The 14,227-nt window shown below is 46.5% G+C and overlaps 1 protein-coding gene across 9 annotated transcripts in view; it reads left to right on the top strand.

Annotated features, from left to right (window-relative positions):
- Positions 1–14,227, top strand: part of ZDHHC14 (zinc finger DHHC-type palmitoyltransferase 14) — a 278,576-nt gene that overhangs the window by 198,260 nt on the left and 66,089 nt on the right. For 8 of the 9 annotated variants that reach the window (XM_070603094.1, XM_070603093.1, XM_070603102.1 and 5 more), the window contains one exon: positions 5,304–5,462. The exons of the other annotated variant lie outside the window; for it this stretch is intronic. In XM_070603094.1, the coding sequence (XP_070459195.1) occupies positions 5,304–5,462 (159 nt within the window). The remainder of the gene's footprint in view (positions 1–5,303; positions 5,463–14,227) is intronic. 9 annotated transcript variants of the gene reach the window in all.

Below are 14,227 nucleotides of genomic sequence, written 5' to 3'. Positions count from 1 at the left end.
ACCATTGTCTGTCAGTAGCCATGCTGTGGTGGCGGCTCACATAGAAGAACCAGAAGGATTTACAGCGATACACAACTACGTACTGGGGTTTTGGGACAGGCGGAGGGGAGAGGGAGAGGAAGAACAAAGGAGGAACATTGGCAACAGATGTTGCCATAGGGCGAATCTTCCCCTGCAAAAAAAAGAAAGAAGAGAAGATAACTTTTGGAGAGTGGCTTTGAAATAACTATGTATTAACATATATATACTTGAAATAAGTATATAATAAGTATATATATAACTTACTTAAGATCACTAGCAAGCCTAGGACTTCTCTTTGAGTGAAAACCTTAGTCAACAGGCAGTTTTGGGTCCCTGAGCTCACACTGGACAGCCCCCGTCCTGTCCTCAGTTCCCCTAATTCTTTGCCCATAGGCTGATGATGAGGTTAATTCTAGATGGAGATTCTGTTACTATTTCCTCTGTGCTGACAGCTCCCAACCATTTGCGGGGGGGCGACATGTGCTTTATGAAGGAAAAGACCATTCTAAGCTTTTAGGTTTTCTTTCAAAACCCTCGTGTATAAAAGTATCCTTGAGCTTGAGAAATACTGACTCCTGTGAACTTGCAGAGCTGTTAGAGGTGTCCCCCCCAGATTCTAGTGCTCTTTAACCATGAGCTACTGCAGACTTCAGTTACGCCTTTTCAACAGCTGTGTTTAAACCACAGAGAGCGGCCCTAAGTAACAGCCGCACAAGTGTTGCCAATGACAAAAACCAGAACCAAGAACACAAGTGACTGAAGATTAGAACAGGAGCCCTCCTTCTGTGCCCTGAGACTCGGGCCACAGGTGCTCCTCACCCCCAGGACGTCTATTGGCATCAGCCTGAAGGTCGAAGAGGAACTTCTTTTGTCCTCAGATGAGAATTTGAAGCCCTGGGTTTCAGGGCCCCATTTTCACATCCGCCCTGGATGCAGGCAGGCCTGAAAGCCACTGGTCTGGGGCGGCTGTTGAATTCATATGTGAAAGAAACAGCAACTTCGGGGTGCCCTGAGCTAGACAGCCACCCATCTTACCTGGCTCTCCCAGGTGGTGCTGACCAGCTGTGCGAGACGGTCTCTGGACCAGCAGCCGCTATGGACACATTTAAGAGGAGTGACAGCCTCACAAAGAGCTTGGGAGAGGCATTCCCGGAGAGGGAGGAGTCGCTGGGCAGTGTGACTCTGACAGGTAGGCCTGGAGGGGTGGGGACACTGGTCCTGTGCGCCCAGCATCATTCCTCCCTACCTGCCAGGACAATTGGCCTTCCATTCAGCAGGCAGTTCTTGAGGACCTACTGTGTGCTAAGACCCCCCTGCTGGACCCTGGGAACATGAAAGTGGGTAAGGCCTGGTCTCTGCCCTGGAGCATCAGCTGGGGAAGATATGGAAATAAATCCTTGTATTAGATGCACCAACAGAGGTCCCCAGTCTTCCCTCCAGCCTGCGAATACCACCAGCAGAGAACAAGTCTGTTTAGTGCCTGCTGCATCCCCAGCTCCCAGCACAGGGCTGGCACCGAATAGCACGAAACACATCTATTGACTGGATGAATCAACGAGTGTAAGCACGATGAAAGCCCAAAGGAGGAAATAAGAGAAGCTTGAATTGGACCTTAAAGGATGAGGATCATCTACGCAGACAGTGGGATAGGGGGACCCAGGTGGAGAAGACGTCACGAGCTGATGGCTGGAAGGATGAAACAGCATTTCCTGTTCAGGAGATGCAAGGAGACCACTGTGCACTGAGCCCGGGCTCTGTGCAAGACTGGGCTGCAAAAGAGAAGAGCCAGGTGCACGAAGACCTCAGGCGCCTCACAAGAGGCCCGCGTGCCTTTGTCAGGTCTGCACTTAGAAAGCTGGGTCGGGAGATTCATGAGGAGAGCAGACCGGAATGGGGTGGCCACACTGTGGCCAGGAGACTCACTAACAGCCCAGTAGGACCCCTCCCCAGGCGACATCTCTCCTCATTTGTGGATCCCCCACGGCCTCTGGCACAGTATTTTGCATATAGTGAATAATTCATCAATAACGGTTGACTTTTTTTTCTTTTTTCAGTTCTGTGGTCCTTCTGTCTCTGAGCTCTGAATCCAGGTCTTCTAATTCCTCAACTTCCTTTACATAAAGAGCTCTCCAAATATTTCGTTTAAAAGTTTTTGGGTTGAGTTTAATTCTTAACCCTCCGTTTACCATGTCTGTGGAATTCTAGCCTTCAGCTCGCTTTGTATCAAAGGATCAGCCTTTCGAAAATGTACCTTGGAGCTACGAGATGGCTAGAGTTTGTCTGGAGGGCTAGCAAATACTCACTTTGTCAAGCCATTACCACCCAGATAAGTTTTTCATCCTGCATTTTAAAATATTTCCCTTGACAAATCAGTCTTCACACTTTTCTAATTAAATTAACACAAATATTATTGGTTGGATGGTTGTTCTTTTTAAACCTATATCTGACTTTCTAGTTTTTCTAGCCATATTTGCCAGAGCTAAACAGATACAGTTGATTTCACAGCGGACATAAGGCTAGTGAGGCACCGGGTCATAATTAATTTAGGTCTCAATGGTACCCGGTTGGCACCGGTAGAGACGTGACCTTATCTTTGATGTGTTCAAAGCCAGTTATTTTTACCCTGTTGCTTAGGGAAGTCTGCAGCCGCGTTGTCTCTGTTTTCTCCTCATTACAGAATCAGCGGAGATGCCGCCCACTGCCCAGGGTGAATGCTTTGGGAGCCCGGGGCCTCTCCAGATGCTGCTGAACTTAACACCGCTTCCTAGGGCAGCCCCCTGGGGTGCCAGACGGGTGGGCCACAGGCCAAGAAAGGGTGCCCTGCTTGGCAAGGCCACTCAGAGTCCTTGGGATGGCCCCACGCTGTTTATTTATTCTAAGTAGAAGGGTGCCCTCAGCAAAGAGGTGAAGCGGAAGGCCTATTCCTTCCTTTCCGTTTCCCTGCCCTCCATTCCGCCTTCTCTCTGTGGGGTTGGGATGTTCTCAGATAGCAAAGCCTTAGGCTAAAGGGCTCAGGGCAGATTTCAGGCCCCCCGACAGCCTCTTAAAGAAGATTGGGGTAGGAGCCTGCCCAGTGGCACAGTGGTTAAGTTCACATGCTCTGCTTCACTGGCCCAGGATCATTGGTTCAGATCCTGGGCATGGACCTACACAGTGCTCATCAAGCCATGCTGTGGCAGCATCCCACATAGAACTAGAAGGACTTACAACCAGGATATACAACTATGTACTGGGGCTTTGGGGAGAAAAAAAAAAAGAGGAAGATTGGCAACAGATGTTAGCTCAGGGCCAATCTTCCTCACCAAAAAAAAGAAAGATTAGGGTAGAGGGGAGGGGCCCCTCAAGTCATGATGGGTGAGTTGTGGGTTCTGTCCATGAGTGACAGTAGCCCTGTGGCAGGGCAGACAGTGCAGCTCTGCAGACACCACTGGCTGATCCACATCAGTAAGTTCTCGTGTGAAAATGCTTGGGTGACTGGGTGTGATTTGTGAAGGGGCCGCTTCTTGTGAGCAAAGCTGTGTTCTCTAAGTTTAGCTCTTTATCGTACATGTGAGTGCGTTTGGGTCCATAACAAAGAGGAATGTGGACTAAGAGGCGTGTCTGCCGTGTGGATGGGGAGTATTAACAGGCATCCTAGAGCGGGCTCCTCAAACTTTAAAGTGCACAAAGTCCAGGGGGATCTTGGGAAATGCAGATTCCGTTTCAGTAGTTCCAGGGCCGGGCCGAGGACCTGTTTCTCTGCCAAGCTCTCACATGACATGGACGCTGCATGGACCACACTTGGAGCGACAAGGCCATGGAGCAGTGGTTCTCAACTTTGGCTGGGCAGCTTTTAAAACCCCTGAGGCCAGACTGTACCCCACCAGTGAAATCAGAATCTCTGAGGGCGGGACTGAAATAGTAGTAGTTTTGAAAGCTCTCCAAGTAACTCCTGCCCAGGTTGAGTTTGTCTGGGGGTCTGAGTGGACAATGGGTCTCATTCCTACCACTTTGGAAATTTACCAAAACTATGCTGCAACTGTCGCTGTCTGACAGTGTGTCTTTTAAGTGGGTATGAATTAAAATGAACAGCTCCCTTTAATGTTATCGGCTTTATTTTGAGACAACATCATGCAGTTTCCCAAAATTTCCTCCAGCCACCAGGGTCTGCTCTGCTGTGTTTATCTCAGCTGAAGCCCTCACAGATATTCTTGCCATTCTCAATCCCCCTGTGGCCTCCTGATCTTACTGCACAGCCAGCTCTCCTAAATTCTTTCTGGCTAGCCTAATAGTGAGGCCCTCATGTGAGGAGTCTAGATGAGAATAAAATGGATGTTTTATCTCCCCACAGAGCAAGGGTTCTCAACCCCTGCCGCACATTAGAATCACCCAGGGCGACTCTGATTTAATGGGTCTGGGGCAGGCTCCATGCATCAGAGGAGATGTAACAGCTCCCTGGGTGATCCTACCGTGAACTCAGGGATGAGAACCAGGCTGTAAGACAAAATGAAACTTTAAAAAATATACATATTTATATTTTCTTCAACATTTTTTAAACCAGTTCTAAAAAATAATAAAAGATGCTGGTCAAACAATAAAATACAGGAAATTATTTTTTAAATATACGTTTCATGATTTAAAATATATATATATATTTAAAAATCTATATTTCCCCCATCCAATACTTGGTACTTTTGAGAAGGCCAATGGGCAAAGTGGGGAGATCCTTGAGCTGGATTTGGAGCACACCGGCAGAGAAAGAAAGTGTGGCTGATGTAAATATGGGGCTGTATTAATCAAGGCAGCGCTGGCTGCTGTAACAAATGAAACCCAAACCTTCAGCAGTTTAACAGTGGAGGAATTTGGCACTCATGTCACAGTACGGCCCAGCGAAGAGGTCACAGGGGTGGCCCTCCTGTGTGTTGTCATCCAGACCCCCGGTTTGTGGCTTCACGGTGGGACGGGAGAGAATGGGCGGGGCTGGGGGAGGTTCCCACGGCTGGGCGTGGGGGGGGGGGATGTTCTCCCACTCCATTGGTCAGAGCTCAGTCACTTGGCCACTCCCAGCGTGTGAAATAGTAAGGGCAGCCCCAAGCCCTAGCCAGGAGCACGAAGGTTGGGAGCCAGCCAGTCTTGGGGGTCCCAGCATATTTGTGTCTGGTGTCAGAAAGGCGCAGGTGCCTGGAGGCCAGGTGTGGGCAGTGCCCTTGCAAATACAGACCCCAGGCCGCCCAGGTGCGGGCCCTGCAGAGGTCAAGTGCTATGTTAAGGGCGTGTGCTCTTTTTTCTTCTTTTCTCCACAGATATTGCCAACGGCACCAGTTCAGGGGGGTACCGCCCACCTCCCAGAACCAAAGAAGTCATCATCAATGGCCAGACTGTGAAACTTAAATATTGTTTCACCTGCAAGATTTTCCGGCCCCCGCGTGCCTCCCATTGTAGCCTTTGTGATAACTGCGTAGGTGAGTAGCAGCGGAAATTGCCTCTGTTCCACCTCTGACGCTTGTGCTAAGCTATCTGCCGCTGATGGAGGAGCTGACTTCCTTTGAATACACCTTGTGCTAAAGAGGGTCGGCACGTGTGTCTCTTTGATGTTTCGAAAACAACTCAACAATAGTTAATATTTCGACGTATTTGCTCCTAATCCCGTTTGCCGAGTCTAGAATTAGCAAACCCCTTCGTTTGTTTTTTATTTTTACATCCTACAACACCCGCTCTACCAGGACAGTGCCCTCGGCCTTCTCCCACCGAGCATCCCACCAGAGTAGAGGTTCTTTGTTCCCTGGAGCTCCCAGATCAGCAGGCACTTGAAATAAAACCATGTCACCCGCACGTCCCTCCTTTGCCCGACGTGTTGGCCGCAGGTGCTCTGTGAACTTCTCCCAACTCCTCAGGGGCGTTTGCTGTGGGTTGCTGGAGAAGCGGAAAGGCAGACGCCAGCGGACTTCCGGGCCTACGGTTAGGATTGTCACTCCTCCCAGAGACCACCAAGACCTCCCCTCTCTGTCTGCTTGCTCCCTCCACGACAGACTAGGGAAACAGGCGGAGGGAGCGTGGAGCGCAGAGCTCCTCAATTCTAAGACTTGACCCTACGGTTCAGCCACCAGTGACCCAGCACAGGGTTTCCACCATGATGTGGTCCTAGCCCCTTGGGATGATTTGGCAAACGCTTCCTGTCACTTCAGACTGAGAGCTGCTCCCCGCACTCACAGCCCATCTTCTTTCCTGGGCTGACGCCTCTTAGAGATGAGGCTGGCAAGGAGATGGCGGAAGACCCAAGTTACAGGAAGCTAGCAAGAAAAGGATGCAGGTGTTGCCCGCCTGGGGAAGACCCACGTTTCTTCCAGAGTACCATATTCTCCCTCTACTAGAAATGACCAAGGATCCTCCTGGGCGAATAGGCACGCAAATCCTCTGTTAGCTCATATCTGAAAGGATAGAACGCTTCAGAACAAATTTGGTTTCCCTTAGCAACACATTATCGATCGCCAACACTTTCTGAGTCTATTAGAATTTGAGGTCTCAATTCTTCTAGAGAAAAATAAGATATTATAACGTCCTTCCTGTTGTGCAAACCAGTTTTCCTTTTACTTGTCTGAAATTTACTTTGTCCTAAGTTTAGTAATCTACAATTTGGTAGCAAGTCCATGTTTTCCCTATCGGATCTTGTCTTGGTTTTATTAACTTAGAGAAATTACTTTTCGCCTTTGCCTCTGCAGTGGAACAGCGTGGAATTTTGTTTAGTCTTTCCCATGCAGGAAGTGGCCTATGCTTAAGAGCCTGGAGTCTGGCCCACGTGGCCTGGGAGCAGATACTAGCCTTGTGACTTAGAGAGGCTACTCAAGCTCTCTATGCCTCAGTTTTCTCATCCCTGCACTGGGATCTTTAACAGTATCTCCCTAATGGGATGGGTGAGAGATTAAATGCATCAACACTCAGAGCACTCAGAATGGTTCCCGGCTTATGGCGAATGATCTGTAATTGTTGGCTGCTATTACTGTTATTACTTCTGCCCCCTTCGTATTCTTGATTGGCTTTCTCTGGACAATTTCCTCATCTGCTGTAGCCCTCTGCAGGTGTGATGACCAGCACTACCCCTGGTCCTGTCTGTGTGGCCAACGAGGATTTCCACAAGGACACACGACAGCCTTTGTTTGATTTCTGACACCCTTCCTGGTCACCCTGGCCCCAGTGGCTATCCCATGCCCATCTTAAGGACACTTTTAAACCAAAGCAGCGCAGTTGCTTACATATCTTCAGGGGAACAATCTGTAAGGATTCTCAGGACCCTTGCTTGGGTTGTAACTTTGATATAACGTGGTGGAATATTATATGATGGAATAGTATGTAACTTACACGCTTTCCCATAAAATCTTTTGTTCTTTTGCATGCCTTCTCTTGGAGGCCTAATGACTTATTCCACTTGGCATTTATAGGTAGGAAGCTGTTATCTACAAACCTGAAGAGTCTACTGGGCACCTCCTTCCCTTTGTCATTTATAAAAATGTTTACCCATTAGCAGACACCAGGCTGTTTCTATTCATTCATTTTTCAATGGGTCTCAGTCCTCTGTTTCTTATCTCTAGGCTGATTCCTAATCATCATAAAACTTTCCTCCCCACCTCATAGTGTTTTAAAGTTCCCTTTGGACTATTGTAAAGCGCTCTAAAAGTTCATGTAATTCTCTCATTGGTTCCCTCGATGGCCCATAGGTTTATGTGTTCTTGAAAGAACCCTGATGAATTAGATCTAAAATCCCCTTACTGAAATTCTGTGTCAACCCCAGTTAATGGTGTGCTTCTCCTCTCGTGTAACTGTTTCAGGTAGTAGCGTTTCTTAGAGAAACTGCCAGCTGAGAAAATAAGAGCCCTCAGTTTGTAGCATCCAGGGGCCCTTCTGCAACCTTTCTGATACATAAGTCACAGGGGCAATCCAGTAGCCCACAAGCAAGCACCGTGGTGTCCTGTAATTGGGAGGCAGGCGCAGAACAGCGGAGGGAAAGGAGAGGAAGGGGAAAGATTGGGGGTGGCTCAAGAGGAGAAAAACTGGGCCAAGAGCACATGGCCAGCAGCTGCCTCTAAGCATCGTTTGATGGTCCTAGGGCTGGAGCTTTCGAACCCTGATCAGAGCCCCCCTCCCTGGAGGACAGGTGAGACACGTAGCATATGGTTGATTGAAAATAAAGCTACTCCCAGCACTCCTGGAACAACCACACCGTGATGCAAACGTCCATTGCTCTGCTTTTCCACTTCATTACGCTCCATTTGGGCCTTTGGTGTGACCCATTAGCAGACCAGTGAATTGGACCTTCTGCATTCCAGAAAATAGAGTAGAAAGCAGATGTCTCCAACTGAGAAATGTAATTGCAGAGTTTGCCACTATTTTATTTTTAGAGAGAAAGTTTTTATTGGAAGAATTCTCCCTTTTGCAGCGAGGGGGAAAAAAAAATGCAATGATGTGCCGAAAGCCGGGGTTAGCATATGTGGCTTCCCCACCCTGGGAATGAATGGGTTTGGGTCAGTACTTCCTAGGAACACAAATAAATGTCACTTTGCCCTGGGAGAGCAGAGAGGAAAAATGCAGTTTCCCAGGCGGCTCCATAGAGTATTTTTCTTTGTTAAATAAGTTTGAAACGAGAGCAAAGCTGGGGCTCAGTATCTTCAGTGGCAGACTGAGGAAATGCTTTCCCGGGGAGGAAACTCTGGTGCAAATATAGAACCAGTTAGAGCCTAGTGGTTGGGGACAGGGCTCTGAGGACACACAGACCCAGGCCTGGATCCTGGTCCTGTCGTTGGATAACGGTGGGCAGGTCGCCTGACCACCCCTGCCTGTTTCCACATCTGTAAAATGGAGTGATGCTGTCCTACCTCACAGGTTTCTTTAAAGGATGAACTGAGATGGTGCCCAGCAAGCCCCCAGGACGGAACTGACTCAGGAAGGGCTCCCCGTTAATGTTGTTACCATGAGTAACCAGAGAAATGGCGCCTTAGCACCCCCAGATAACTAAAGAGAATGAGATCCATCTTCCCAGAGTGATAGAAGCCACCTTGTTTTTCTTTTTTTTTAAAGATTTTCTTTATTTTTCCTTTTTCTCCCCAAAGCCCCCTCCCATACATAGTTGTGTATTTTTAGTTGTGGGTCCTTCTAGTTGTGGCATGTGGGATGCCGCCTCAGCATGGCCTGCTGAGTGGTGCCATGTCCGCGCCCAGGACTCGAACTGGCAAAACCCTGGGCTGCAGAAGTGGAGCGCGTGAACTTAACCACTCGGCCACAGGGCCAGCCCACCACCTTGTTTTTCTGCAAACCGCAGGATTCGGATGGTCTGCAATGCTAGAAGTGAAGATATTCTCTCTGCTGACTTCGTCCCTGTTTGTCTGTGTCTGTCTGTCTCTCTCTACTTCTCTCTCCCTGTTGCCATCGAATGCTCCTGCACATTTGAAACTGAGTATTTTGGGTTATTTCTTCACCCAGGCAACCTTCAAAGCTATAAAGTATTTTTAAGCAACCAACATCTGGGGCTGAGGAGCCACCTCTGTGGTCTCCCATCTTAAGATCCTTCAGATCATCAAGTGAGAGTAACCGAAGGAGCTGGAAAGCAAAACATGTGCTTGTGAGGTCAACGTACTTACTGTGTTATGCTCCAAAGCCCCGAGGGAGCCCCCTCCACATTTCCCTGACCAGGGTGGACCCTTTCAGGGAAGTCTGTCCGTTGGTGGGCTCTGGTCCATGGTCAGAATAGCCAGCGGCTTTCACTGGAATTGAGTATTTTTAGCACAACCTAAACATGTAATAAAAAGGAATTTACTTGAAAGTAATTTAATGGCACTCTGTGGACCAAATTAAGTTTGCCAAACACTGAGATGGAGCATTGCAAGCGTTTGCAAACCGGCTCTACAAGAGTCCGTCTAACCTTGACTAGCTAGGAGGGAGCTTAGCCTGGAGGCCGAGGGGTGACCTCTGGAGGCCACCTGGACTTCAGACTGCTGCCCTGTCTGGGCAGGAAGACCCTCTCTGCACCTGCACTGCCACATCTGGACGTGCTGTGAGGATACAGAAGATGCTGCCTGAAGCCTCAGGCTTTGTCAGTCCCTGGGGAGCTCGGAGCAGTGCCAGCCTCCTCTGTCACGCGGGAGGTGCCCTGGTTCCATTTTCTTCTGTACTTTCTGATGTGAGTGACAGAACCTCCAGGTACCCTCTGCAGGGACTCGGTGTCCGGTGACTCTTGTTTTGGAAGGACTTTACCACCGTCTTTAAAATCCTTATAAACTCCCTTTCTCATTCTGTGCCTCTTTCTCGCTGTGGTCCTTCTCCCCCCGGCACCTTGCTGCACACCCTCCCTCCTGTTGACCCAGCTGCTTCCTCTGTGTGGGTTTCTGAGCTCAGACTGCAGATGTCTTGTCTGCTGTGTACACTCTGCTGTGCCCGTTAGAGCTCAGTTACTGCTCCACCGTTTGCTTAATATTAAGAGGTTTCGGAATACCTGAGATTTGGAATTGCAGCTGCTTTCTGGTGTGGGTTAGTCCTCTGGAATTTCTTTTTAACTATTTGGATGTGGTGAGAGGGCTGTTAATTTCCCACAGGAAAGCGTATCGTTTGAGGGGAATGGAGGCAGGTGGCATTTGTATCCTCCCAGGAACCAAAACAAATGGGGCTTTACTGGGCCCCCTAGTTTCCAGTATGCTTGCTTTTCACCAACATTTCGTACGTACCTGTGTGTCAGGCACTGTGCTGGTACCTAGATGCATCAAAATAAAAGACAGTTCTCAGGGTCATTATTAAGAACAGACCAAGCAGAATTCAAGGCAGAAAGCATTGTATTTATCATATTACATCAGTAAAGTGAGTCACTGTACATTGGTAAAGAGTACAATTAAAAATTCAGGGTGCTGGGCTCGTGGCATAGTGGTTAAGTTCACATGCTCCACTTCAGCAGCCTGGATTTGTGGGTTCAGATCCTGGGTGTGGACCTACACACTGATCATCAAGCCATGCTGTGGCAGCATCCCACATACAAAATAGAGGAAAACTGGCACAGATGTTAGTTCAGGGTGAATCTTCCTCAGGCAAAAAAAGAGGAAGATTGGTACCAGATGTTAGCTCAGGGCGAATCTTCCTCAGGAAAAAAAAAATCAGTCATCAACCTATATGCACCAAATAACATTGCATCAAAACGTATAAAGTAAAAATTGTTAGAAAATGCAAGGATAATTTGACATAAACAGAATGCTAGTGAGAAACAGTAGTACCTCTGGTTTTAATGGCTCATGTAAGCAAAATATAAGTAAGAAAATAAAGGATGTCAATATATAATTAATAAATATATACTGAACTTTGTTTCTACAAAGTATACTTACCTTTTTTTTAACTGTTTGTGGAGCATTTACAAAAATCAATCATTTTATGCCACAAAAAAATCCTAACTTCCTAAAAGCAGATATTGCAGAGACCATGTTATTCGATGACACAATAAAACTAGAAATCAGTCACAAAGATATAAATACACAAACCTAACCAAGTGTAACATTTGTTTTAAAAGCTTTTCCCCATAATTCTTGAGTGACAGAAACTTCAGAACTGCAATTGTGGAATGTTGAGAAAATGACATTAAGAACAATGCAGAATAAAACTCCATGCCAGTCAGGATTCTAAATTTTAAACACAAAATAGTTAACCTAAGCCGAAAGGAATTATTTGGAAAGCTATCAGGTAGCTCATAGAAATGATGGCGAAGGCTCGAGAACCAGGCTTGGAAACCAGGGCAAGGCAGGGGAGGCTGGAGAGCTAAGCACAGACAGTCAACATGCGATAGGATGTCACAGGAGGCACAAGCACACAGACAAGATGTCTAACTCTGCTGCTGCCATCAGCTTAAAACCGTGACCCTCTCTGCCTGTGAGATCTGGGTGGGACCCCCTGGACCTGTTTCACTTCCACACCCAAGCAGCCAGCCAGGTGGGAGAGGTAGCTGCCCGCCTTTCAGCTTCTATAACGGGCGGGCGTGGGAGGGTGGGGCCCTGCCTCCCACCTATTTGAGACTCTCCCCAAACAGGAAGTTTACTTGGCTGGGGGATGGCCGATGAAGTGAAAAGTTTTAAAAAGTCTAATAGAAAAACAAAACTGAACTTAGAAGCAAATAAATGAACACAGCCTTCATCTCAAGAAGGGAGGAAAAAGGATAGCAAAATAAACCTAAGAAAAACAGGAAGAAAACCATTAATGACCTAGAAAATGGGAAGAGAAATATGATACTAGGTCTAATTCTTTGGAAAATCAGCAATAAAAATAAACTTCTGGTAAGACCGAAAGAGAAAATAACAAGAAAGTGGAGATAACAGATGCAAGTGAGACAAATATAGGGGAGCTTTTCTTAGTTATTGGGAAATAATTATATTATTTTGTGGATCGTATAACTCTATGCCAATTGATTTGAAAATCGCAAAGAAACATGATTTTATGGGAAATTAGCCAAAGAATAAATGGAAAACTTATTAGGTGACTAACAATGAAAACCGGAAAAGTTTACTGAAGAATTTTCTAAGAAAGATGCTGGACCCAATCTTAGTTCCTATGCTCTGAATAGTATTTCAGAGCTTACAGTGGGTTGGACAGAGTTCCAGTTCATTTTGCCAAGATAGCGTAACCCTAACCCCAAAGTCTGACAAAAATAACGTGAAGAAAAAAAAAGATTCCCATTTATAAATGTGTGTAAAAGCCAACGTGCAGATATAGCATATTTAATCTAGCAGAATAATAAAAGAATTAGTCATGAACAGCCTTGGTTCAGTTCCCGGCAAGGAACCACACCGCTCATCTGTTAGCTGCCATGATGTGGGAGCAGCTCACATAAAAAAAAGAGAAAGATTGGCAACAGATGTTAGCTCAGGGCAAATCTTCCTCAGGAAAAAAAAATTAATCATTATGACATAGAAAGGTGTATTCCAGGAATGCAATTATTTTTAAATGTTACTAGATCTATTAATATATCAATACATCAAAGACCAAAAGTATATGATCATGGTAATAGAAACTAAAAAGAGATTTAATAGAATTTGGCACCTATTTCTAACTCTGAAATTCAGTAAACCAAGATTGGGAGGTGTGGTAGGCAGAATTTTGACCTCCGTGATCTCCATCTCATGGTATTACTCTCATGGTTATGTCATCTTACATGGCAAAGGGACTTTGCAGATGCCATGAAGATTGCTAATCAACTGACCTTAAATTAGGGAGATTATCCTGGATTATCCAGGTGGGCTCAGTGTAATCACAAGAGCCCTTTAAGAGTGAAGATGGGAGACTACAAGCAGGAGGTCAACGCACTTTGCTGGCTCGGAGATGGAAGAGCTTGAAGGAAGTGAGTCCTCAACTGCACTGAGCTTGGAAGAAAGAGGATCCGGGCCCCCCTGAGACCTGAACCCCCTCCCTTTACCTTGCTCTTAGCCTGGTGAGACCCTGAACCTGGCTTAAGAGGAGGACTGGTGGCAGATGTTAGCTCAGACCTAATCTTCCTTGAGAAAAAAAAAGAAATTAGGATGTCCACTATCACTGCTGGTATTTAACCTTTTTCTAGCTTTTCTGTTTTTTTCTTGGTGAGGAAGATTGTCCCTGAGCTAACATCTGTGCCAATCTTCCTCTATTTTGTATGTGAGACACTGCCACAGCATGGCTTGACGAGTGGTGCTGGGTCTGCACTTGGGATCCAAACCCACAAACCCCAGGCCACTGAAGCAGATTGTGTGAACTTAACCACTACACCACCGGGCCAGCCCCTAGCTTTTCTAACTAATGCAGTAAGATGACAAAAATAAATACGAACATACAACTATCAAAAAGAAGCAAGCAAAGTTATCACTTTTTTGTAGATTAAAAAAACCAACAATAACAGTACCAACAAATATTAGAACTAGTTTTTTAAGTTCCGTAGGTTTATTAGTCACTGAACAAATATATTAAAATAGGTTACCATAGATCAGGAATCACAGTAGAATCAAGATCCGTTCTCTCCACAAACTTATTTATAAGTTTAGTGCAATTTGAGGCAGGCACAAGATAAAATAATTGTACAGTTCATTTAAAAGAATAAGCTAGCTGTAATGACCAATAACATTTTGGAAAAAGAAAAACGCAAGGAAACATGCACCGTTAGACGCTATGAAGTCCAAAGCAGGTTAGCAACCCACAGATCAGCGACAGAAAGTGACTCAAGGGCCACACACATGCGCATGTG

This window comes from Equus przewalskii, chromosome 32 (assembly GCF_037783145.1).
Source record: "Equus przewalskii isolate Varuska chromosome 32, EquPr2, whole genome shotgun sequence".
NCBI lineage: Eukaryota > Metazoa > Chordata > Mammalia > Perissodactyla > Equidae > Equus > Equus przewalskii.
The sequence above is the reverse complement of the archived record's forward strand: the minus strand, read 5'-3'. Positions and strand labels throughout refer to the sequence as shown.